The following is a 26,166-nucleotide window of genomic DNA, read 5'->3' as shown; positions in this document are numbered from 1 at the left end:
GGCCCAAAGGATGTTTATTTAGTCAACTACAAGGTGCACCAGGTATCCGTTTTTTGTTTACCTTTCCACATGAGGTATCACATGGAGGTACTGTAATTACAGCCACCTTGTACCACTTGTATTTTTTTACATGGGTGGGGGCGACTTGTATTCATGAATGGTGGACCTGACAATTGTGAATTTTTCACTTTAATGGGTAACAGGTCCTTTGGGAATGGGCTGGTATTCTGTCAGGGTGTGCCACCACTAGAGGGAGAAAGCTGGCTCTGTCTGAAGCCACCAGCCAGTCATAAAATGTGTACAAATCTGGAAACTAAAAAGATGAGACATTAAGTAAAGATTCCTGCCCATGTGGAAGATAAATGTGTCTATATACATAAACATACCAATTGCTCTTCATCTGCGCCACTATCTTTATATCTCATTATCATAAACTACCCAAGGTTGTACTGCGGCCAAAGAATGATGAATATTACCAAAGATGCAAATGCCCAATGGATGAAAATGAAAGAATGTGCGCTACAGGCAGTTTGTGTACACTCACTTCTGAGAGTGCAGCCGCTGTCCGATATCCTTAGTACACACATGCATTATTTACTCAAGGATGCTACCGGGGAAAAAGATGAAGCACTTATAATCAGATAGACAAGGAACCGGACAACCTGCTCTGGACAGCATCAAGAGGAAACCTGCGTCTCTGCTGACTCCCTTTCCCACCATGTTAACTGTTACTATGGCAACCGAGGCCACGAAGAAGCATCATAATGCCATTGAGCATAATTATCTTTATTACGATTCGTCTTCACATGTTGCACTTTGACAGATTTGCTGTGTTGGCACAGTTTGCTCATCGGGGAGTTAACGTGAGCTGCACCTGCATATGCTAATCTTCTCGTTCACCATTTGAAACATAATAATCACATCATGATTAGCCGGATGAGAACACTCCAATAGAGCTTGATTTGAGAATCACTTGAGGAAAAGATGTGTGTGTCTGATGTGAAGGGCGTGTCTAATGACTTGTAAGCTGTTTTCTTGTGCGGTTTGGCCATGCGGATGACACCAGTGAATGTGCTTGAGGTCATGAATGAAGCAACATGACATTTACTCCGTCGAAATAATATCTATATTTGTGAGTTTGCCAAATAGCCCTTTTTTTGTGTTGTTGCTCAGCAGCTGGACACGGTCAGGACAAAACAACCAGATAAATAACACAGTCGGAAGCGATACAGCGGGGTACACAGCCCGGCCTTTTCCTGTCTCTATTGCAGCATGTGGAAAAAAAAAAAACACCTTCCTCTCTTTGTTGTGCTTCTGTGGGCCATGCCAATATGTCCATCAGCATCAAGCCAACGTGCATTGGGAGATTCCTGGAATCTCCGCCCTCTTCACGGTTTCCTTTGCTTTTATATAAACACACCTTCCTGTGTATGGTATGATCAGCTGTTTACCAAAACGTTATGTAATTTTAATGGATCCGTTAGTTGATAAAAGCAAGTCAAGCATTGTTAAACAGCAGATAATGCAGAGCAATAGAAGGGAAAAGCTTTCTAATTGCTATTAAGCATTAGCGTTGAAGATGATGGAGAGGAGTCAATAGACAGTTGAGGAACTGAAAGAAAACGAGCCGTGAAAATCTGTGAGCGGCTTTGAGATAGAGAATCCAAATTCGGGATAAAACAGCAAGGCCGCCAATCCAGAATAGAGCAGGACACAAAAGCTTGGCGCATCCAGACTGGCTCGGCGGCTGCTGGGAGCTGAGCAACAACCCGGCAGACAGTCAGTCAGACAGGCGGCATGCCCACCCAGTCCATGATGAAAAGCCTCATTCTGATGAGGAGCGCGGCGCCCAAACAAAAGATGTAAGCTGTGAAACAATGTCCGTCACTGTCTAATTGTACACCAGTTAACCAAAACACTGGCGCTCCTTCTTTTGATTTCTTTTGGTTACCACAATTTCCGCTCTGTTTGCATTGGCTGAATAGGTCAACAGGTGTCCCATGTTTAGAGTCATGGATGCCAAAATTACTTTCTATTTATTTGGTCACAAAAAAACATGATGCATTGCACATAATTATAAAAATCTGGCTAGTTTTTCCTTTTCATTCCTTATGTGGTAGTAAAACAAAAGCACAGATTTAGAGACAGATTACAATCTTGCAATGCAACGTGGAAAATGTGGGTGTCTGCGTGTGCATGCGTGTGTGGGTGTGTGCATGCATTCATCCGTGAAGAAAAGAAGAAAAGGTTTTAGACAGAAAGGGGGTCTTGGGAGGCCTAGAAGGAGGGAACAGACAACTAGGAAAAACTCTGGCAAGAGATAGGGTGACTTGCAAGAGGTGACATCATCTCCGATTTGAATAATCCTTCACACAGGGAGGTGATTGGCGGTGTTTAGAAAAAACTGTGTCCCCCCCCCCCCCGCTATTCACTCCTTTCAATTTCGGCATGGCGCGCTGTCTGTTGAATGATACCTTCAGGGGACAATAGTCATATAAACTACTCGGTGGGTTATAATTATTTGTTGCAGTGTTTTGGGTGTTTTTTTATTTTATTTACTGTGCAATTAAACAAACTCGTGTCATTTTATTTTTTTAGTTGACTTCTTGCAAATTGTAACAAAAAACGGTTTCCTCAGAATATGCAGCATGTATTTAAATATGATCACAATAAATGGATTTGTGGCATCTTAATACTGGCGGTACTAAAAAATGTTTATTCTATGTCAAGAACAAGCTCCATCTTCGTTCGTTGTTTTATCATCAAATTTCCGACATTTAAAAAGCAAGTGAAGGCACCTCTCGCCACCGCCTGTCCATCCATCCCTTCAGCGGTCTGCGCGCGTGAGAGCGTGTGAGCGTGCGTGTGTGTGTGTGCTTAATGAAGCGTCACTCTCTGTCTTTCTTCCTCCCAGCGAACACAAGCATCACTTGTGGAAAAAACGGCGCTTGACACCGACAAGTTTGTTGTCCAGCAGCCCGATCAGTCTTTTTTTCGAAGATCTTCCGTTTTCCCGTCTGCGTCTCATCTTCACTTTCTCTTTCTTTTTGAATACCCGGCTCGAGGAAGCCAGTCTTGGCGAACCGGCTAACACTGGGCGTAGCTGGGGAGGATTTTGCTAGCTCGCCGCTGCAGTGACTGGTAAGAGATCGAGATTTTTTGCTAACACGTTAGCGTCGATTTGTAACTCGCTTTGGCTAATTAATGCCAATTTGAACAAAACGTCACTGACTTGAACGCCCTTTCAGTTTTTGATCGGCTGTCTGGCGTAAAAAGCATAGATAGACCCCGTTATTACTCCGCGACTCAACAGTTTGTCTGAATGATAACATCTCAATCTAAAAATGTCTTTTTTTTTCTTTCTGATGATATATTTCTATATATTTCACATTCAGAATGGAAGAAACCGGTTGATGGGGCGGTGGCAGACAGAACCCGCCACCATGCCGGCGAAAGTCTGCTCCATCAAATATGCAGTCTCGTTTTATAAAATGACGAGCCTCTTTTATTAAGATAATGTGTATTACATTCCACATATCAAATTATCAGTGTTTTTCCATCGACCCCCTCTTTTTCATCCCCCCCTTCCCCATGTCGCGGATGCCCATTGTTCTGGGGGTGCTGGCTGAGTGCTGAGCAATGTTCTTGTCTCATTTAGGAAAAGAAAAAAAAAATCATATTGTTTGCAGCAAAGATAAAAATCTAAAAATCAACTTTTTATATTCACTCACTGAGGCACTATCAATAAATAAATCACCCAGGAGAGACTTTTTAAAAGCTGAAATTTAGCCAAGAAGGCTGTGCCCAAGATTTAGGCTGGAATTTGATCACGGTTGATTAATGTCACCCCTAAAAGTGATCAGCTATTGTGCTTTAGGAGTTATGGCTGGAGGGGCTGAGAGCTGCTCCTTTACACACTCACTTGGTGAGTGAGCGCAACAAGGCACATTACCCACACCCCCCCACTAGAACAATGGGGAGGAGAGATGGCTGCCAGTTGCCACAGAATTACTTACCGAAAGCATTTAACAACGTACAAACATAAGAAAACATTACTGAGCATTCCATAATGTTGTCATTTCCCCTTTGAGGTTAGGTAGGTATTTTTTGTGGTCACAGTGGGTGTGGATGGGTGAGGAATTGGCATCATTCAAAGTATTTTCGCATTTTAGTTTGACTAATAAAAACACTTCTAAGGTTCAACCACAAAGGGCTCGGAGACACTCCATTACTCTTAAATGAAAGGTGGGCAAATGCATGGGCTTGTCCGCCGCCCCCATGGTGCACAGATGAGAGAATGGCTGACTCACAGTGTTGGTGGCGTGGCAGGGAAATGGAGGACGGAGACGGCAAGGCACACAGACCAAAGCCTAATGCAATCACATGAAATTGAATTTAGCGCCCATTAAAAGGCTGGCTTATTTTAATTTGGTCATTTCAGTTGATTTCGGAGATAATAGATGACATCTGTTGTAAAGTCGGACAATGCTTGTAGGGAAAAATGCAAAAGTAGTTTTAATGTTACACATGTGACATGACATAACTTTATTCTTGTCGTTTAGATTTTATTGTTGTACTTGGTGCATGCTTAGCAGCATGTATCATTTCTTGCCCTGTCACTAGCAGATGTGCACCCTGTTGAGACGAATTGTAAAGAGTCTGTAATGTAGCTGCCACCCTTTGTAAAGAAAAAACAAGAGTGACATTCAGATGGGGCGCCGACCTCAAGCGCGATTGAGCGATCCTAATTTGGGTAGACACAGAAATGTCTTAGACTTTGTAGGTATCCTTAGTAGTTGAATGAAAGAAAATGTTAAAAAGTGGAAGGAAAAAAAATCTCTTCATGTTCATCTGGATTAGATTGTGCTAAAAATAGACTAGGATTTTCCTTGGCCCGGGTTTTATAGGTTTATTGAAATCTGTTAAGTCATTTTTGCAAAATCTTACTTACCTTCGCAAAACAAATAAATCAATTTTCTCATGCAGCAAGTCAGCCAAGTGAAATAAAATAATGGCAGTATTAATTATTCAGTCTTCATTTAATGCACCTTTTCAATTGAAATTATTTATTCAAATTCATTCTCAATGAGCACAATCATATCATCGCCTTCCTAAAATAAAAGCTGAATCAAATCCTGAAAATATCCTATCCATTAATCATGAATAATTTTAAGGCAAAAAAGAAAAAAGAAAAAGACAGGCCATTATTTTACCAAGTTAATGATTTTGTCATTTTTATATGGAGGCTTGTGTCTTCAGGGCCATTTTGAATTTAATGACCCATTTTGCTCCCAGCTGGCCTCTCAAGCCAAGAGAGGAGTTGATTGTTGCATTAATAGACTTGTGAGTCAGGTTGCCCTTAGCCTAAGGACTGGTGTTGGCTGAATCTTTGACTCACAATAAAATCCCCCCCCACGCACGCACACACGCAGTTCTCTAAATCTCAATTGTGACAAGGGCAAGCCTATGCCTCTGGTCATCAGTCTTTTTTCATCCAGAACTCATGATCTCCACCCAAAGCGTCATAAAAAATGTTCTGGTTAGCTCTGTTTTAAGCCATGGTAACAACAAAAACAGTAGGAGCTCCATTTAAGATGATTCAATCTGTGGAAACATCTCTGAATCGGTTTCTACGTCAATTGTTGAAGGCAAAGATGAAAATAGGTTGTCACGGTTGCTCGGGCCTGCAGTTGGCACTCCGGCTTTATTCACAAGCAGCTGCAATAATTTGCCGTGTTTGGACTTTCGGAATGCCTTTAGTGGGTGCACAATCCTTTTTCTGTTGCCTTCTATAAATACACGAAGATGATTAGCAAAAATATGCTCACTGCAGTTGCAGGAAGTTTGGCAATAGATCTAGTTGGTTCATAGAGAGTCGTAGTTATTAGCTTTGTGTGTCTGGTCAACCGTCCACACTGTTTATCTTCCTGCGACAGGATCAGATTCCATCTGGAACGTGCCTTGTTCCATTCCAAACAGGTCATAATCCTCTTATGGACACAGTTGTTCCACTTATACCAGCCCGGTCCGAGTCCATGTACTCGAAAATCCAAAGTGATGAAGCCTCTGGGGTGCATTTGTGCCACCCTCTCCAGATGCTTCGGTTTTACCTCTTCCGTTGTGTGTGTGTATGTGTGTAACTCTTCTATCTTGTGTCAGCCATCCAAGCCACCAGCTGGTCCAAGGCTCGGCTGATCTCATTTACCCTCAGAGAGGAGCCTGTTTGTGGGCAGACAGCCCATTATGGAGATGATCCAGCAGCTCTTCAAGTTACAAATTAGCCTTCGTTTGCCTGTTGCTGGATCCTTTCTATGCAACGCGTGGACTTGAAAAGAATCCCCGCCATCGTTCTTATCTCCAAGGGGGAAAGGTTAAAAGCATCAGAGGAACACCTGCCCCACTAATGCACTTCCTCTACGGAGCTGCTAGCTAGACTCCCTGCGTTGTCTCGTGGGATCAATATTAAAGCTCTGAACTGTCCCTGAAAGTCTCGGTAGGTGGTGGGCACCATCCAGGCTGTATCAGGGCCAAGACGGCTGGAGCCTTGTCACTGTCTCGACCTTCTTTGTTTGGCGGCTGACTGAGCCTGAACCTCTTCATCACCACCATTGTTTCATTTCTGGGCCACATTGAGTTCACGACTATCTCGAAAGCATTCAAGGGCATTTAAAAAAAAAATCTTCGGGAGAAAGTCCAGTGAGTCCCGAGGATTAGTAGCAGCCTTTCTAATCGCTTGTACAGTGTCTGTGAACCTGGTGGTTGTCACGCAACCTGCTGTTCTATTTCAAACATCTGAAGTAAACAAGGAGACACAAAAACTGGAAACTGACAATTCTGTGCACAATTGCTGGTTTCTTCTGTACAAGGTAGGTTTGTGTCACCAGTGATGTCATTTTTAAAATGATGTATTTTATGTGTATACGGTTTCAATTTTGGTAAATCGTGATGCAATATATTGTAATGGAGAAACTTTCCGTCCTTAAGCTCCCTGCTCGCTCAGCCCCTTCCACTGTCTATTCAAAGCAGCTTGCTTTGTTTGGAATTTGTGTGATGGTCAGAGGCGGTTTCCTGACCTCAAGTCGGGGGTGTTTGGAGAATGTTTATGCTCTGATAAGTGTTCCGTTGATCCAGGCAGCTCAGTAGCTCTAATGTTCTCCAGTTTTCCGCTAGGATCTGCTTTTCTCCTTAAAATTTGTGAACAATTTTGGTCATATCTGCTTTTTGGGAGATTGTTGTAAATTTTCTTTAAGCATAATATGATTTGTATAATATACATCTCATGAGTTTAATTTACCGGGATGGATGATCGAGACTGCTGTTGTGCTTTTGTGGCAATTGAATGGGCAATCTTCGGCCCCATGCCAGGATGGGGCGTCTTGATTCTGACTTTCACCCCCCCCCCACACACACTCACACACTCATAATGTTGTCCCATTGGAGGTCACTCGAATCAGGCTATTGGCAGCAATTGAACAGTAAAATATTCATAAAGTTTGGCAATGTTCTGCTTCCCATTTTGAATTATGAACTTTATAAATTTAATTAAAGCCAAACAATCTGTTTCCCAGACATTTGCTACGGCATCGGCTTGCAAATGCAACTTTTTTGTCACGTGAATACTTTATGAACAGGTCAGAGCTCCGCAGCTGAGCATCTTGTGAGATAAAAGCACATCAATTACAGGGTCAGAGGGCAACAAATGCTCATTAACCATGTCCTCAAAAAAACCAGACCCATAGCATCCTGGCCGTCTTATTGATGAACCTGAAATGAATCCATCAAAATTTTATAGTCACCACAAATTAATATAAAAAATAGATCAAGATTAAACCTCAAAACTTTTACAAATCTTTCGGCCATAATTCCATTATGCGATACCTTGTGCTGGGGTGTGTAGACTTTTTCTACCCACGATAGTAAAAAGCTGCATCAGCAACAAAACCCACTTTCTTTTCTACCATGGTCCTTCCCCCACCCCCAGCATCCTTGCTTCCTTCCCCCACAATCCTTCTCTTTGATTACTATTTGGAGTAGGCCCCGGGGATAGAAGAAGGTCCACAGAATGCATTTGTGTGGACACACTCGTGTACTGTGAAAGCAGGCTTGAATTTCTGCTCACACAATTCATACGGATGGCCGGCTAAATTGAGGCAATGAAAAGTGTGCCATTTAATATTGAATATATTGCAAACTTCATTTTCAAGCTAATTTGATTGTCATATTTAGAAGCTGATTTGGTGTAAACAGAATGATGGAAATTTCGTCTGTGTTTAAATATGCTGATGATTTGACCTGATTATTCAAGAACAGCATGTTTGTGTCTAGACATCCAGTAAAGCTTACTGGTCGGTCTCTATGCAGATCTGGACGTCTTCCAGTTATTGACAGTGTTTATCCAAGCACTGTACACACACGTTTTGTTTATGGCCCAGTGCGGGTATTAAGAAGGGATGATTCCGAGGAGGGATGAGCTCACCTTACATAGCCGCCTTGATCGCTATTAGCTTATTTTGAGGAGTATTAAGTGTAATAAGAATGACAACATAAGTAAACATCCTGTTCCGGAATACAAAACTGACAGCAAGACCCTAATGTATAAAAAAAATACGCGATTTATGTTGCATGCTAGTTTCATCTCAAACTTTCTCGGTGTTGTTTCGAAGTATTTGTGTGGGTTTGTTTGATCACAGTAAGTGTGTGGCTCATCATTGAGGCTTGTGAAAAATGGATTGTGGGAGGCAAGTACTTATGACAAGGCCGCACAGACAGGCGCAATGACAACATACAGATGATAGAAAAGTGATGAAGAACCAAGCAGAGTTTTTATTCTTTGCTGCTTTCTTCTGCTTTTGTTTGGCCGAAACAGTGAAGAAAACAATTTAGGAAGTAGGAGTCAGGAAGTGTGTGTAGGTGAAATGAAATCATAACAAAACCCTCTTAGGAATGATTCTTACCATCATATCGTGTAGGATGCTCTTCAAATTTTTTTTTCACAGCAGTTTATTTGTAAGCCTCTTGTTAAACTTTGCTGGCATTTCAAATCCACCTGTGATGAAGGCTTGGTTATAAGCAGCTTTTCTCACAGCCGCCCGTTGTCATTGCGCAACTTCTCAGGTTGGTCCAACATATTGGAATTGCAGTGTATATGACTGCATGTTCTGTTTTTTTTTTTTTTTGGCCTCTCCCCTCTGGCTGAGCTCAGCTGCTCCGGCCATCTGTGCAAAGGCAAAAGGGATGGTGTGAGAAGGGTTGGGGTGATGATGGTGGTGGGGACATTGAAGAAGTGAAGTTTGCTCACAACGACATGCTATTTAGTTGACAAAGGAGGACTGAAACCGGAGAAAAAGAAAAAAAGAGATTGTTTTCACAAAGTTTGGAACACCGGGATGATGATGTGTCGCCTTCCAGAAATAGGACAGTGACTTTGCGCTGTACACGATTAGGTCAGTGGAAAGTGGGATGATGAAACATGTCTGGATTTTAAAGTCAGACGAGCAAATACCACTCCATAGTGATCTCATTTTTTTTTCACGTTTAGTTTTTTTCTTCTCTCTGCTTCTCTTTCCCACCCGCCTCTTTGTTCCCAAGCTCCCCAGGCCAAACATCCTCCTCAAGTTGGCCTCTGCTTTGCCTAATGCCTTAAAGGTTGCCTCACGACCAAAAGCCAGGTCCTCATTCCGTTTATAAATGTTTCCTGCTAGTCTTTCCAACTCATGCCTTCAGTTTTTTTTCTTCTCACCCCATTCTAATGGGTAGTAGCTAATGAAACAGGCTGATAATATATGACAGCTTTTATCACAGATGGTTGCCCTTTATCTGCCCTCATATGCTTCACATCCTGTCTCATGTCCTCAGTTGTTCATGGTGTCTTCAGCGTGTCCACACTCATTGAAGACATTCCTGACTGACTTTCCTTTTGTGTGCGCGGACATTATTATCTGAAATAAAGTGTGAATTGTCTTTGAGAAAATTGCTTCACTCGTTCTGTGCCCGTGACGGTTATAGACGTCAAAGATATTAACTGGGTTATTATGTCATTATGTGTGTGACTCTCAATGATAACAACATTCCATGAAAAGAAATGTCTGTCTGTTATTGCTGTTTTTTTTTAAACTAACATTGTTTTTTGCTTTTTTACTATTTGCCCCTGCAGACAAAGACCTGTGTCCAGATCTTGAGCAATCCAATTCAAACTTAAGTGAACTGGACAGATCACTTCTCTAGAAGAGGAGATGAAACCAGATGGGGTTATCACAGCAACACTGGAGCCAATGGAAACTTTAGAATCCAATCCAGTAGATGACTTATCACCGGGTACAGGGCAGGAACCCAGCCAGGGATCCGGTGCAGGGGAGGAGGAACCGGCACAGCGGCCTGAAGATGCGGTTCCACCCCAGCTAGAAAAGCCCAAGGAATCTCCAGCCGCTAAGACCGCAAACAAAATCTCGGCAGACCCCAAAGCCAAAACCACAACCAAGACCATGCAGAAAACAAAACCCACCACCTTGACCAAGACCACATCTGGCTCACGACCCAGCACGGCCTCGAGCCGCCTATCAAATGGCTTGTCTAAGCCCCAGAGCAACGGTGTGACCAAAAAGACCACACCTACCTTGGATAAAAAGAGCACGGCAACCTCTGCAGCCCCAAAGAAACCAACAGCTGCTGTCCCAGCCCCGAGGAGCACGGTGAAAGGAATTGAAAGAAAAACTGCATCCCCTGCCACCAATGGCGCAAAGTCCACAGTAGGAACCACGGCAATTAAGAAGACAACATCCGCAGCAGTTAACGGTGTTAAAACCAGCACGGCAACTGCTGCCAAGAAACCTCCAGGTTGGTCCAAATGTTACAAATGAAACCTTGCTGAAGAAATGTAAACGGCATTGTCAGCTGCGAGGGAAATGGAATCCATTCACACCCATTAGATGAATTCAGCACACAAATTAGACACGCAAGAGTGACTGCTGCATTTGCCCTAAATCCGAATGGCGTACTGTATGAAAGAAAAGTGTCTGACCTATATTGCGTAATGTACAATACATTGTTCTTCACATTCCTCATAATCCTTCTATTATCACCTTCCCGTTTCCTTTGCACTGCTTTCCTGTGCCACAGCTCCTAAACCTGCCTCGACAACTTCAGCAAAGCCCACCACTGCATTGAAGACAGATAAGCCCCCTATTTCCAAGACCAGGTAGGTGTTACATGAAGTCAATCAAAAATCAAATGTGTCATTCATTTAATATTGGGGTCCTAAAAAAAAATTATTTCCCCAGGAAATTGCAAACATTACAAATTGTTACAGTACAATTCCTACCTTGGTCAAGTTTTTGTGATTTTTTTTTTTTTTTTTCTTCTTCATTTTATGACAACAAACACAAATTAATTGGTTTGGCTGTTCAAACAACAAACCTTAGCAATTAATGATTATTTTAATAATTATATTAAATATTTTTTTCAATTAATGGATATATCAGACAAAAAAGATTTCAATTTCAGTCCCTTTGTGAAAAGCGAAGAAATTTGTGCTGTCATTAAAAACATGAAATAAGTCAATTCAATTGTTAATTATTACAAAAGAAAATAGGATGCGACCAAATGATGCGCTTGTGTGACCAACTGAGAAAGTCAGGCTACCAAAAGTGAAATTAGAGTAAAACCGTCAACTACAGGTTGACAAAGGTCCTTTTATGGTAAATAAACACAACCCCGTAGCAATAAGTCACAATGATATCCTGTGAAGAGGCACACTGGTGCTAAGTAGGCCAGAGACCACCTGATGTCGAAACAAGCCTTAGAGGAAGGCCCCAAAGGGTTTCACCCAAGCTTTTTATAGGTCTGCATGTGAAGAAAAAAAAAACACTGTTCAGTGAGAAACACAAACATGCACCAAAGCGTTTGTCCTAAACATTTAAATACAAAATATTTATAATAATAGGATTGTGAGATTGTGTTAGGCAATAGAATTAAGTGAGCTGCACTGAAGTTCAATTTAGGTGTCCTCTGGGCCTCTTCCTGTTCTACCTGCCTTGGCTCGCAGTTGGATTGTGGAGATTACACTCAGATTACAGATTTATACCGTGGTAGAAGCTCATGACAAGGGCATGTTGGGAACTCTCACTAGCCATCTTAATGGCCTCTGTATTTACATCCAGAGCTGCGCTATTTTTGTATATATGTGCAGCTCGGACCTCGGGAACAGCATGTCATTACGGAGCATATGCTCATTTGTCGGCATGATACCGGAATGAAAAGGAGATGGGAGGATTGCACGTGTCTGCTTTCCCTGCAGATGCCGCACGGTGAAGTGAAACAAAAATGGCGCCGGTGTATACATGGCTCAATGCCTTGTGTCTCAGTTGTCATGCTTAGCGCATGGACAGATGGGAAAAAACCAAAAAACGTATTTAAGATTGAAACTGCAGAATAGATTCGTATTGTGGCCATCAGGTGAACTTTGAAGTCTTGCTTTTATTTTCCAACGTCATGCCCGCAGCCGCCCACGCTCTCATTAGTCATGGTCTTTTTCTCGTTGATGGTCCCACTGGGATAGTAAATTATTGCAGCGGATTCAATTCCGCCCTCCTTGTGATCTAACAAATTGCCCGCTGATGTAATGGTCCGACAGTAAATGTGTGTGGTCGTCAGGTTTCTTGCCCCAGACGCTATTGCAGGGGTTGTAAATCACGGTCACTGCTCTGGGTGCGGCCCGTTGACTGTGCAATGCAGTATTTTGGTCGGCTTGGGTTTATAGAGGTGCTACCGCAGACCTTATTAGCAAATGGCTATAGTGGGAATCACCAGTGGGAGGGGTGAGTGGATGGAGCAATGGCGTCATGGTGTATCGGGATCTAAAAGTGTGTTTGTGGGTGTTCATACACCAATATGATTAAAATAATATCCATTTGCTGTACCGCTCTGTCCCCACAGGGGACATAATAATAATAATGTAATAATAATAATTATTGTAATTACAATAATAAAATATAATAATAATATGATTTAAAAAATCAGTTCGACTCGGTCAACATATGATATACAATAAATGATAAAAAGTTGAGTTGTCTGACCGTGTTGTGCTCTTTGAACTGAATCTCATGAGATTGTTAAAAGGTTAATAGCGCTGACCGGGATTAGTTTAGCTTTGCGACTTACCAAATGCTGTTGGGCCAACACGAGGACAACACATATGAAAAACAGTTTAAAGACATCTCGTTGAATAATATGGTAATTCCGTCAACCTGGTGTGCGAACCTCAACTAAATCTTTTTTATCTTTTGTTTGTGTTATTGCATATGGGCTTGTTTGTGCCCTCCATTTTTCTCCCAAACAGCACTCCTGTTGTTTCTTTTGTTCGCTAATATTTATCACCAGTGTGACCGAGTTTAACCAGCAGTTGCCATTGTCTTGTTAGGACACCTGCGGAGAAATGGAAGCGGAGGGAAAACAACAGTCATGATCTCATTTGGAGGCCAACAATAAAATCCCCAAAGTGCCCTCATTCGCATGATTGCATCTTTTCCCCGATGTCTCAGCTTCAGGATTAAGAATCGGAAAAAATATTTTTTTTTAAATACGATGCCAAAATGATCTTTCGAGGGCTGGGTTTTGTCCGCCCGTCGCGATTTGTGTTGCCTTCGCTGCGGGGAATAGTTCTTTTTGAGAGTGAATCCCGTTATTTAAATGTTAAACTGGCTGGTGGTTGAAGGGGAACAAATCAGCCCCAGCAGGCAGCCATGTTCTCACACAGCTCTCCTTTTTTTTTCAGCTAATAATTGAGAACATTTTTATTTGCAACAAAAGCTAGCGTTATCATGACTCCTCAGGCAAAGTTCTTGTTTGCTTCTTGCTGTGTGCCTCAGTCTGCCCATAGCAACTAGCCACATGAGTCATCTGATTTTTGCATCTCCAATGCCTTTTTTGGCATTAACATTGACTCAAATGCACTGTGGTGAAAATGAAGAGAGGGGGGAAAAAAAAAAGCAGCTGTTTTTGTTTCTTTTTTTTTTTATTACTTGCCATGTTTTGAATTTTCATAATGAGGGCCAAGTGACCTCCTTTTCAGAACCACAGTGTGCCTTCTGTGTCATTCAGCTGAAAGCGATCATGGCCACAGAATGAATAGAAGCTTACAATAATTCAATTATCTATGTCGCACTGTTTTCAGATATTGCCAAACGTTGGGGAAACATCTTGTAATCTCCAAACACACGAGAGCCCGACAACTGTGGCTCAGTCTTAAATACGATTTCATTCGCAGGGACGAGAGAGATAAAATAACGTGTAATCAGATGAACGTTTCCCTCTCAACATGCCTGCTCTCATTTTTCTCTCTCAGTGGACTAGTTCTTTTCCAGCGTTCTATAAAGTAGTCGTGCCATTTCAGATGATCCCTTTTACTCTGATGGCAAGGCGAACATGAACGCTGTCCTTGAATATTCCGCCTGCAAAGAAAAATCCATTATCGAGGCACGAAAATGTTTTTTTAAGAGCAATTTTGCTAACCAATGACTTATTTTAATTTAGGGGTTAATTGCTACAATCATTTTGAGTGGCATTTTTTTTTGCATGTTCCAAAGACCTTTGTTCATCTGTGCAGGCTAATGAGCATTTCCCTACATTTTTAAACTTCCCCAAATAAATTATAAAGTTACAACATGCCAAAATGTTTATTTGCTTTCAATTCACAAAGTCGTTTAGTCGCCACATTTTAGTGACAATATCCGCATCTAAATTCAATACCACAACTTTGTACTTTGACAACATCCCAGTTTAGTTACGGGCTGTTGATTCTGGTCTTCATATCTCCAAAACTATGTTCCATCACATTTTCCAAATTGTGGCCTGCACACAGGATTTGCTCATTCACCATGCGTGTGCTAGTAGGAGAAGCAGAGAAGTATTTTTTTTTTTTTCTCTCCTTCCTTTCACTATTAAAGATTAACGTGGCCCCAGCCGTCTTTGCTTTCCGCACAGTTCTCTTCCCGTCAAGTCTTTATTTAGAAACTGGCGGTTAGTGTAGCATGTACCCTGAAGACTGCACACCATAGCCTTGTCGACGTAGGTTACTTTACTCAGAACTGACACACAGTCAGCTTCAGGGGCTAGGCAGGCAATCGTAGCACGCAGGCTGATGCATACTGTCATTTTATCATGAGATGGTATTGGTCCAAAGACCAAGAAAAGGGATGATGCATCTCGAGGGTACATTTTCATTCACTTCCTGTCCCACTTAATGGTTCTTCAATGAAGTTTTTCATGAGTTGGGAGGTGGGGGGGTATGTACTTTTACAAATTGTAAACAAACGAGTCCTACAGAGGGCAGTTTTGGGGTTAAGATCAATTTCCTTAAACGGCTTACATAAGGATTAGGTCCGATGCCACATCTGTTAGATAAAGTCAGTTTACGGTCACTGCTAAATCAACACTAATCTAATCCAATTAATTAAGAGAAGACTATCCTTTATTTATGAAGCGGCAAGACACCTTTGGTTTTGTTTACACTGTTTCTTCAGTGATTCAATTTAACCTGTTGGACCACCGACTGAAGCACAGCCAAAGATTCTCTGCTGATTGTCCACATTGAACTGACGTTCCTAACCTGTATGCTACTTTTGCCAATTTTTCCTTTCAGCAGACCCACAACAGCGTCCCGTCCTAGCACGGGCTCAACTCGACCGCCCTCCACCATTACAACCAAGAGCTCTGCAGCTACTTCCAAACCTGCCACCCTGAAAACTTCCACTGCCAACAACGCTGCATCCAAATCAGCCTCATCTACTCCCTCTGCTGTCAAAACTCCAACATCACAAACATCTAGAAACATAACCCTTGCAAAAAAAGGTACAGCGTTCTCTTTTTGTGATGATATTTTCCTTCCTGTATATTGTTTCATTCATACTTTGTGTTGTTCTTCCTAGATGTTACCAAATCATCCACCCCTGCAGCCAAAAAGTCTGCAGACTCTCCACTCAGCCGACCTTCTGCAACAATGAAATCAACAACACCTAAACTAGCTTCAAAATCCGACAGTATAACCAAAAAGGCACCCGTAAGCAAGGTTTCAGACACAAAGACACCAAATCGTTCCAAAACACAAGAGAATAAGTCCGCACCTTCCAAGGATGTCTCAAAGACTCCTGCCTCCAGAACAATGGCAGCCAAGAATACTAGCGCCAAGAAAACTGTGGGCAGCAGCACCCCGACACCTGTGAAGCGTGGCCCCAAAGTAGAAGAAGCTGCTGGAAGTGGAAAGGAAATTGCTGCTGCTGTAGCTGCTGCAGCAGCAATTGCTAGTGCAGCCATGGCCATTGCAGGGTCAGATGAGCCACAAGTACCTGCTGAAGTGGCCTTGGTGGAATCTCATGAAGATACCGCCGAACAAATGGCTCCTCAGATTGCATCATCCTTTGACGTACAAGGAATAACTTCAGTTCTAACTCCAGAGGCTTCACCGGAACAAGTACATGAACTAACATCAGAAATTCAACAAGGAACAATATCGGAACCGATACGAGAACCTACAACAGAACCTACGCGAGAACCATCACCAGAGCTGACTCCACAACCAACACAATATGTCAGAGAACCTACACCAGAGCTGACTCCACAACCAACACAATATGTCAGAGAACCTACACCAGAATTTATACGAGAGCCTACACCAGAACCTGTCAGAGAACCTACACCAGAATTTATACGAGAGCCTACACCAGAGCCTGTCAGAGAACCAACACCAGAGCCTTTACCACAACCGACACCAGAATTCATTCGAGAACCTACACCAGAGCCGGTCAGAGAACCAACACCAGAACCCCAACGAGAGCAATCACCAGAACCTCTCAGAGAACCAACACCAGAACCCCAACGAGAGCAATCACCAGAACCTCTCAGAGAATCGTCCCCCGAATCTATGACAGAACTTACACCAGAACATGTGCATGAGATCACACCGCAGCCCCTGCGAGAGCACACACCAGAACCCGAGCATGATTCAAGTCCAGAACCCTTGCAAGAAACAACACCAGAAGTCCTACGGGATCTGACACCAGAAACATTCCAAGAACAATACCATGAAAGCCTACATGAATCAAAGCCTGAGCTACTGCGAGAAATGACACCAGAGCCCAAAGAAGAACTGGCTCATACAGGTCGAATGTCTCCCGAGGTTCCTGATGAAACATTCTCTCAGCTCACAGAGGAGCCATACCAAGGCGCTGGATTAACTCATGAACCAGCCTACGATTTTCAGCAGCCAGCACCAAATGACCCTTTCAAATTCCAACAGTCTGCAAGTGAATCAGTTCCTTCCCTCGGAACTACCGTCATGTCTCCTCCCTGTTCCCCACCAGTCCCAGTTTCTCCTGTCAGAGAATTTCACAATCCCTCTGCTGCTCTGCTGAACATGGATATCCAACCAGATCCTTGGAACAGGAACCAGGCGTTGGAGCCGTGCGATATTGATCCCCAGCCATCTCACGGTATGATGAACTTCCCGACCGAGGGCTATAATGACCAGGATGAAGAATGGGAGATGAGGAGAAATGAAGAGGAAAGAGAGGAAGATGAGGAAGAGAATCGGATGACTTGCACAGACACGTTTGGTATGATGGCACAGCCTCAATGTTTGGGCGCCTCAACCGCGGAGGATTTCATTTCGGGGGACATGCTGTCGCCTCGTGAAAAAGAAGTAGCAGTGGAAAAGGCAGATGAAGAAATAAATGAAGATGATGAGGATGAGGATGAAGAAGATGAGGAACAGAGGAGATTAGGCCACCAGCTCTCCTCCATGATCACTGATATGAGCACATCCCAGCCCTCTGAGGAGTTCCAAGTCAGACCTTCAGCTTTCGGTGGTTCTAGCGGCTGGCACTGTGACGACTTGGGAATGGACTCGGAAGATGTTAGCAGCTGCACCAGCAGCCGGCAACAGGGCATTTCTGACCTCAGCAGCACCCAGCACACCGCCATCTTGGAAGGTACTCAAAGTTCAGACGCCCTGATTGACTCAAGCCTCCGTGGCTCCGAAGGTGACGGTAACTTCATGGGCTCTCCCAACGTGGAAACCCTAGCCAATGAAGAAGATGACGACGATGACGAACGTGTGGATGAAATGGACTTAAGTTCGGAGAGAGCAGAGGAACATCATAAAGCGTTCCAGCGGGGAGAACGAGATGAGGACGACGAGGATGAAGATGTCGAAATGCACAGTGACGGAGTAACAGAAAGTTGTGACAATGCAGAAGAAGAGGACTCCAACGAGGAGGGACATTTAGACAACCTCAATCGCGCAGATCCTCCCGCTACTTCTTGGGGTCAGACCAACCCTTTTGCAGATACCTGGGCTCAGCCTCAGCCGGCCTCACGGCCGTCTGTCTCCTCCCCTAGCCCGATCTCAGATCACGCTGCAGGAGAGTCCGAAAGCCCGATGCAGTCCCCTGCCCAAACCGGTTTGGACGGCGGTTCCCCTTTCTTGGCTTCTCTCTCAGGACAAGACTTTGAGCAGCAGCAGCAGCAGCAGTCATTCTATAAAATGGACACCTCCGTCCCTGAAGATACCGAGCTTGCTCTGGCAGCTGTAGGCATACCCGAGTCTACAGCACAGGCCGCCCACAGCGGCAGCGAGACGAGCACACCAGAAGAACTACGTGACTACGACAGCAGCTCAGGCGTGGAATCCCGCTCTGATAAACAACACACTCCGGTTCCTGCTTCACTCCAGCCTGACTTAGAGCAAGATCTGGGTATTCACCTGGAGAAAGGCGATGGAGAAGAGGAAGAGGCTGAGACGCTGCCGGCCGATGAGGTCCCCGGAACAGGACCCCCAACTGCTCCAGCGTCTGCCCCATCTTCTCCTACAACCTCTGTAGATGAAGCCAGCGACACAGAGGGCGAGATGCAGATAAATGAACCTGATGCACCGACGATGATGATGGGTGAAAGCGCTGCATTCGAAAGTCCTACTCCGACAAGCAATTTGCCTGCTCTGGGTGAAGATGGCGAGGCAGGAGAAACACCGGCAGGTGAAGAGGATGAAGGTGAGACCACTCCTCAGTCTGCAAATTCTGTGGCATCATACGGCTTTGACTGCACCACATCCAACTCTAACGCCCACTCCATGGCAGAGAGCTGCGGAAGGAGCCCAGGCATCTTCTCCCTAGAAAATATGGAGCAGTTGTCCGAGGAGGCCAAGGACCCGTCGCTCATCAAGGAGCTCACCTTACCATCTGCCGCCGCTGCTACCGCTCAGGCCGAGGATCTCCTGGGCCGACCTGTGGACTTGATGCCGTTGAGTTTTCCAGAAGATAAACAACCCGGTCTAGATGAGGGCCACTACATGTTTGGAGGTGAGATTACCGCACAGCACATGGAAGAGATGGATCCATTGGAGGCAAGTCACCACCTCGGGCCTCTGGAATCTGCAAATACAGATGACAACCAACCGTCCTACTACTCCACCATATGTGATAAGACTGATTATCTCGAAGGTAATGTATAAGCCCTTCACAAGTATCCCTGGAATGCACCTTTTCCCCCGCAACCCTCCCCCTCTTTACCTAGTGTTTGTCTTCTCTCCTGTTGAGTTAGATTGTTTAGAAGAACAAAATGGAGAGCAAGATATTAGGAAGTTGTTTAAAAAAATAAAAAAAAATTACCAAGAAAATGTTGTTGACTGTAGCGATTTTTAAATGAAGGCTCCTTCACTGTTACGGCCATGTTTTTAAGTCTACAGCTTAAATTTATCCAATGTATAATAACGAAGACCATTTTCTAGTAGACACTGCGAATTCGGTGAAGGGTATTGACTGATTGATCCAACGGGACTGAACTTTTAAACTGAAGGGAAGAAAAAAAAAACCAGAAGGAACAAAATGGACTGTATTTATCCTACTGTTTTTACCAATCAATTGTCAGTTGTTGTTTTTTTATTTGGTTTACTTTCTGTTTCTTTTTGTCAATCCCCATCCTCCCTATTTTGTGTATATACACTCAGCGTTCACCGTAGTGATACTTAACACGCTCAATGCGCTTTGAAGACGTTTTTTTTTTTCGGGTTTGCAAGATAGGTATTCCACTACAGATGTGTCAAGGTAGGTAAGGAAGTCTTAGATTGATTATGGTGACGTTTTTAACTGTGTCGGGTTACGTTGTTCGCATAGATTGCTAAGGTGTATAACAAGCAAGTAGCATACAGTATTTCAGGCTTTCGGTTTTTAAGTGGCTAGATTACAAAGCGCAGCTAACGCATCCATCCGTTTTGTGGCTGAAAAGACGAAATAGTCTAGCGTTTGTGATTCGGCCACGAATCGCTCATCATCTCTCTCGCAGCTTTACATCCATAGTGGACGTTTGGTTAACTCTTTCAACAATACTATATTGCATGTTTAACTAGCAAAAAAGACTGTGTACTACCCGATAACGGAATTCTGCTCTAGGTATATTCATAAAATAATGTTTCACAACTAGGTTCTCTTTCAAAATTCCATTAAAACATCCTTGCAAGGCATTGTTCCTGTTTCTTATTTTTCCTCTGTCTTTCCAGCAAATGACTACCCTTGTGTTTCAGTCACTGTGTATTTGTCAATGCATTTATTTTCCCATGGGACCGCCGATTTCCTTCCCATGGGAATAACAGGCAAACAGGAAGTGATGCCAAAACGGAATTTTGTCAGATAAAAGAATCCGGTGGTTATTCTAAGGCCCTCCAGCATGCTCGTGTGTTTTTGACTTGACCAGTCAACATCTTTGGTAGGTGGCCATCACTGTTAAGGTGCTTTGTGGAGCTTTTTAAAACAGGTTTACAACATTTACTGTTTTTTTTGGTCACTGCGTCAAATCAAGATTATGTCGGTTGAAGTGAGTTACAAAACATATCTTCATTTTGGCACCATCTTGACACTAGCTTTTGTAATTTGGCAAAAACATTCCCTTCTCCACTTTTTTGAAATCCAAATTCCAAGAAAAATAGTCTCATGACTGATTGAATTGCCTCAAAGGAAATCTTTTTTCCATGGAACAAAAAGATTTACTACTCTTGGAAATCTATCATAATAGTATAATAAAAATAAAAAATCTAAACCAGCAACAAGAGGATTAAGACTGTGTCCACTTAGAGAAAACAACAAAAAAATCTCCACGGGGTATCTTCCACTCCAAAGACAACAACATTAAGATTTTAATCTTTTTGTGCTTTGTCAGCCTGCACAAACATATCAATTGTGCAATTTGCCTTCCTTGCACAAGCCACATGAATGTTGACACCCCCATTCATATGCCTTGCACACTCCTGTCCCGAAACTAAAGTGACATAGAGCATGTGCATACTGTCCAAGTCAAGCCTGGCTCACCCTTATGTGCTTAGTTTTGGTTACTACGAGGCAGTTGTGTAAACAAAACAGGGAGATGATCACAGCCCTACATGGCAGTCGATAAACTAAGAGCGGACATCAAGCTTTAGGAAAGTTCCTTTTTGGAATGTTGTGAGGAAGAAAAGGCAAAGCCATTTTTTCAGTGGCATGAAGTAAAAGTCCTAGTCGATCTTTTTTTCCACGTGTATTTTACTTCATTATTTATATTTCTAGCAATTTTCAGTTTTAATTGGCTACATTTCCTAAATATATTTTTTTTATGCTTTCACTCTTTGTTATTCTTAAAGGGGAAGCCAACCCCAATTTCTTTTGTTCTGTGTAGCCCAACTAGTCAAAACACAGAGTTCTGATTAATATTTTATATTAAGTTTGTTTGTGGCAGGTTATATCATAATTCTGCAAAGACATTTCATCATGGCACTAGTTTCACTGGTGCTTATAAATTTATTAAAAAAAATTAGAAAGAATATACTTTTAGACATTTAATAGACATTTTAGTGCACTTTTTGTCTTTGTTACTCCCTGTCTATCTTAAATGTATTGTCTGTGCATAGAATGATTGCTGTTCTGTATGATAACTAATACCGAGACAAGCGTTTCCATCGGCTGGCCACGTTATCATGCGGATGCAGTCATTCCTGGTGTGAAGTCTTGTCAAATGTCTAAATGCCATGCAAATATTCATGCAGTTTTTATTTTTTGCTCAAATATTTTCACTTTTTTTACTGTCCACAGTCTTGGTTGCTACTGTTCTGTGTTACTTTTTTATGCGATGTTAATATCAGTAAATTCCTCCCCAATTTTATTTTTACTCTTTGCAATAAAATAATAAGCTTAAAACACACATGAAACCAATTATAATAAGATGTTTTAACAAATATTACACTTGATAGGCGATTGAGTAAGCAGTTGTCATGAATGTGACTTTCCTTTTGAGTTGCACCTTCACCCTGTCAGATTCTTCCCGAACCCACTTCCTCCTTGTCCTTGTGCCACCCGTTCAGTTTCTGCATGCATCTAACCGATGCACAAAGTGATCTTGAATGTCTCACAGGAGACAGGAAGAGAGAAGAAGTGGCTGAATGGCTGCAGACATGCTCCCTGGAAGACCACCGGAACCAGAACCATTCCACCGCCCTTCCCATAGCCAACGGTCACTACCTGGCGCTGGTTCCAGGCAACAGGAGGCCCATCGACCCAACTGTTGCGGCGCAGTTTGCTCAAATTGAACAACCTTACATCGATGAGTGCGCTTTGCGCGGGGAGCAATTGCGCAGGCTCCAGCATCACCAGGAGAAGCTTCAAGAAATGCACCACCGCCAAGAACAAGAGAGACAGAAGAAGCAGTGGTTGGAGGAGGAGCGGCTACGGCTTGAGCAGCAGAAGCAGCTGGAGAAACAGAGAAGGGAACTTCTGCAGCTGCAGCTGCAACAGCAGCAGCAAGAGCATCGCCAACGCAGGCAGGTTCTACAGTGGCAACTGGAGCTGGAGCAGCAATACCGCATGCAGCAGAAACAGATCCAACAACAGCAGCAGCAGCTGAGAAGAAGTCCGACCGGAGTCATGCTCTCGCCATCTTCCGGTTTGTGCACCATCTACGAAGCCATGGAAACCAGCGACGAGGACGATGACGCCAGAGTAGAACGTAACAGGAACATGCAAGGACGGAGGATGATGATGCGAGACTTCCAGAAACATCCACTACCTCCCCAAGAAGCGGAGTGGAACCAAAAGGTGGACATTGTTCAACAGCTTATCAACCAAACACTGATGTTGTCTGAAAATGGAGACTGTCCACCCCTCCTTCTCCTACCTGTGGGGACAGGTGGAACTTTGAATCGCCTCGATAGCAGCAAGTGGCCCAATTTGCTGCAACAGTTCAGTCCCCCTGCTGCTACCGTCACATCGGTCAGCAGCTACTCACCAGACGGCCAGGAGGCCTCCTCACCTGGAGACTGGACTGTGGTGGAGGTGGAGACCCAACACTAGTCAACCAGGAAACAAGGACAAAAAGAAGTTTAGTCTTTTGCAACACACTGATTGGTAAGTTGGGTGGCAAGATTCACAACTATTTTATCCAAATATATTCGTATATAATAGCTGAATATAGTAATATTGAATGTGTGGATGCTTTAAAAAGCATTTACGCGTTTAACGTTGAAGAAAAATCCCTTTGACAAATTAATCATTTCAAAATACACATCAATAATCATGTAAGCATAGTAAACAGGATTGAATTGAATTTGACATTCTGAAAACTATGATAATCTGAAATACTTCTTTCTTGAACTTTAGTGGCAAACTAAATAGTGTCTCGCCATCTAGTGGTTGATAGTGGAATTACACCAAAAATACATGGGGGGGAAACTAACTGCAACCAAAATTGTATTTTTAAAAATCTCAAAATAGCAGTCCTGTGAACCTAGAAGTGTTTTATAGTACTGATACTGTTAAATATGATCACAGCATGCTTCCCTGCTAAATTTGTCTTCATTTAAAAGCACTGCTTTCATTCTGTTTACATTTATGTTGTGTGGACCATGCAGACATCTGTGCATTAGTATGGTGTTTTTCTTCTATTCAGAATTCTCTAGAAATATTTTATTAGATCTCAGATTGTGAGAGTATACCTAGTGTGTGTATATGTTTCTCAAACTATGACAAATGGCACTTATATTTTATTTTATCATGTCAACTGGAGTGTCCACACAGGTAAGTTCTGTTTACTGATGTTCATGTTAGTGGCCCACCAAACCCTCAGTGTGGAGAAAAAAAAAAATGAAACAGACTATTGTACTCATCAAATAGGATTATTTTCAGTCTGAAAAGGCTTTGAGCACACTCAACAGCATCCAGTCATTAAGTGTTGCTGTGACTTCATCGGACAACCAGGATTTCATGGACCCCATAGAAGCATCAGTCATGGAGGGAGTGTGGGAGAGAAGAAGGCCCTTCTTGTGCTGTCATGGGAGGAGGGGACACAATGGACGGACGGGTGAGGGGCTTGCATGGGTGCTGGGGGGCGTCAGGGGTGCAGTTGTTGTCATCCCTCTCAAATTCCAAAGCTGTCGCCTCATTTCCTGGGTCAGCCAGCATTCAGGGAGTCGCCAAGGTTACCGATGATGTCATGGTGAGGGAAGACGGGTTTATTTGGGATGAGACAATGCACCGTTTTGGGCGGGCAGCTGGTGGGGATGGGAGGATGGGGGGAATCTTTATCCTTGTAAGGTCATTTTGAAAAAAACTTTAAAAAAAAAAAAAGTAGGTTGTCTATATATTTCACTTTATTTTATAAATAATTTTGTAAAGGTGTATTACATGACTGGGCAAGTAGCCACAAACTTTTCCAGCGTCCCACATGGGGAACAGCTGCTTTGTTTTTTAAGCCAGGGAATTTGCGCCCCCTTGTGGCTACTACGGTCATGGGATACACTGTTAAAAATTGAGTTGCTGGAGATTTAATTAATGCCCAACATTTTCAAATGCAATCATATCTTTAGGCTCAGCGAGCACTTTAAGGAATGGTAAGGTTAAAAAAATGGACCAATATTAATCATCTGAAAAGTGACTTTAACTGTGAATTCTGAATATCCCCAGATATAAGACATGTTTAGACATTTTCTATTCACTGTATGTTGTACATTTAGATGTCTTTACGATCTTGTGTTATTCAAAGTGTAGGAAAGCAAGCTTAACCTGATAATTATATGCATTAATGGAGCAACAGTGTCATCTAAAGGCTGGATGAGACATTAGCCTTTGTATTATGAAAAAGTTTTATACAACAAATATTTATAGAAGTACTCCTATTAAAAAGAAATTTTCTATGTATTAAAAATTTCTATATCTGCCATCATGTGTGGCATTTTAAAGCAGCATGTGCACAATTCATCTATTCTCTAGTTTTTTAAACTAATGTGGGAAACACAAAATATACTTTATTATATAAAATAAGATTTATAAGACAGGCAGTAATATTGCTAATAGCTGCTATACATTCATATTGATTCATTAAAACCTTTATGAATATCTCAGCTCTAATGAGCACAACCAGCGTTTGCAATGCATGTTACTGTATATCATTTAAATTAAATTGTCTACAGTGCCTCAATGTCCCCTGTTATTTATTCTTCAACTGCTTTCTTCCACCTTTTTTCTCTATATTGTGTCCAAATTTCATGGTTATGTAGTCACAACTGTTTACATTGAAAATTGTATTGTTATTATGTGTTAGTTTGATCTTGTTTTTTTTTTTTTTTAACCGCACGACTTCTGGTGTTCCATTTGCCAAGTCACTTCCTGTGCAAAACTGAGATAACGCTTGTTCAAATAATAAAGACAGTTGTTGACAACATTTGTGCATTTGTCATCTTTGCAAATGCACTCCACGTGTATTAGATATTAAATAAATAGTGATTTACATATCTTGTAGAAAAAGAAAATTACAGTCCTAAATATTGTAATCTGATACTTACAATTGTTATGCTGTCACTATGTCTGGAAAAAACGTTTCCAGGAGAATTGTACCTAATATTATGGCCAACGAATGTCTTCACAAATGGAGCATACAGCTGCTAGCGCCTCCTGCTGTAGTTTCCGCTTATCCGCAACAGGTCCGACTCCGGATGAAGCAGACTCAAGTGTACTGCATCAAGCTGTAATTAATATGGTTATGAGGCGGTAATATATGCTATACTTTCAAAATAAGAGCTAAAGAGGTTGCTATTTTCTCTTTCTTCCCTATGTTAATTTTATATTCAATACAGAGCAGCGACCAATTCTGAAAATATTTACAAGC

General features: G+C 42.6%; 2 protein-coding genes across 6 annotated transcripts; both read left to right on the top strand.

Annotated features, from left to right (window-relative positions):
• Positions 1-2,820: 2,820 nt before the first annotated feature.
• On the top strand, positions 2,821-20,506 carry wu:fb95e10 (mucin-5AC). 5 transcript variants are annotated; one of them, XM_037255622.1, is made up of 6 exons: positions 2,821-3,141; positions 10,154-10,833; positions 11,116-11,194; positions 15,635-15,843; positions 15,921-16,547; positions 16,593-20,506. In XM_037255622.1, exons 2-6 carry the CDS (start codon positions 10,233-10,235, stop codon positions 19,496-19,498), a joined length of 4,422 nt encoding a protein of 1,473 aa, XP_037111517.1. In that variant the 5' UTR covers positions 2,821-3,141; positions 10,154-10,232; the 3' UTR covers positions 19,499-20,506. The 5 variants fall into 5 exon arrangements, with proteins under 5 accessions (XP_037111517.1, XP_037111518.1, XP_037111519.1 ...); XM_037255623.1 differs by having other exon boundaries at positions 15,921-16,579; positions 16,625-20,506; XM_037255624.1 differs by having other exon boundaries at positions 15,921-19,037; positions 19,125-20,506.
• Positions 13,440-25,722, top strand: LOC119125297 (alpha-protein kinase 1-like). The gene is made up of 2 exons (XM_037255626.1): positions 13,440-13,452; positions 21,116-25,722. Exon 2 carries the CDS (start codon positions 22,380-22,382, stop codon positions 23,355-23,357), a length of 978 nt encoding a protein of 325 aa, XP_037111521.1. The 5' UTR covers positions 13,440-13,452; positions 21,116-22,379; the 3' UTR covers positions 23,358-25,722.
• The last annotated feature ends 444 nt before the right edge of the window (positions 25,723-26,166 follow it).

Source organism: Syngnathus acus, chromosome 8 (assembly GCF_901709675.1).
Source record: "Syngnathus acus chromosome 8, fSynAcu1.2, whole genome shotgun sequence".
Classification (NCBI taxonomy): domain Eukaryota; kingdom Metazoa; phylum Chordata; class Actinopteri; order Syngnathiformes; family Syngnathidae; genus Syngnathus; species Syngnathus acus.
This window is presented reverse-complemented; position numbering and strand designations above follow the sequence as displayed.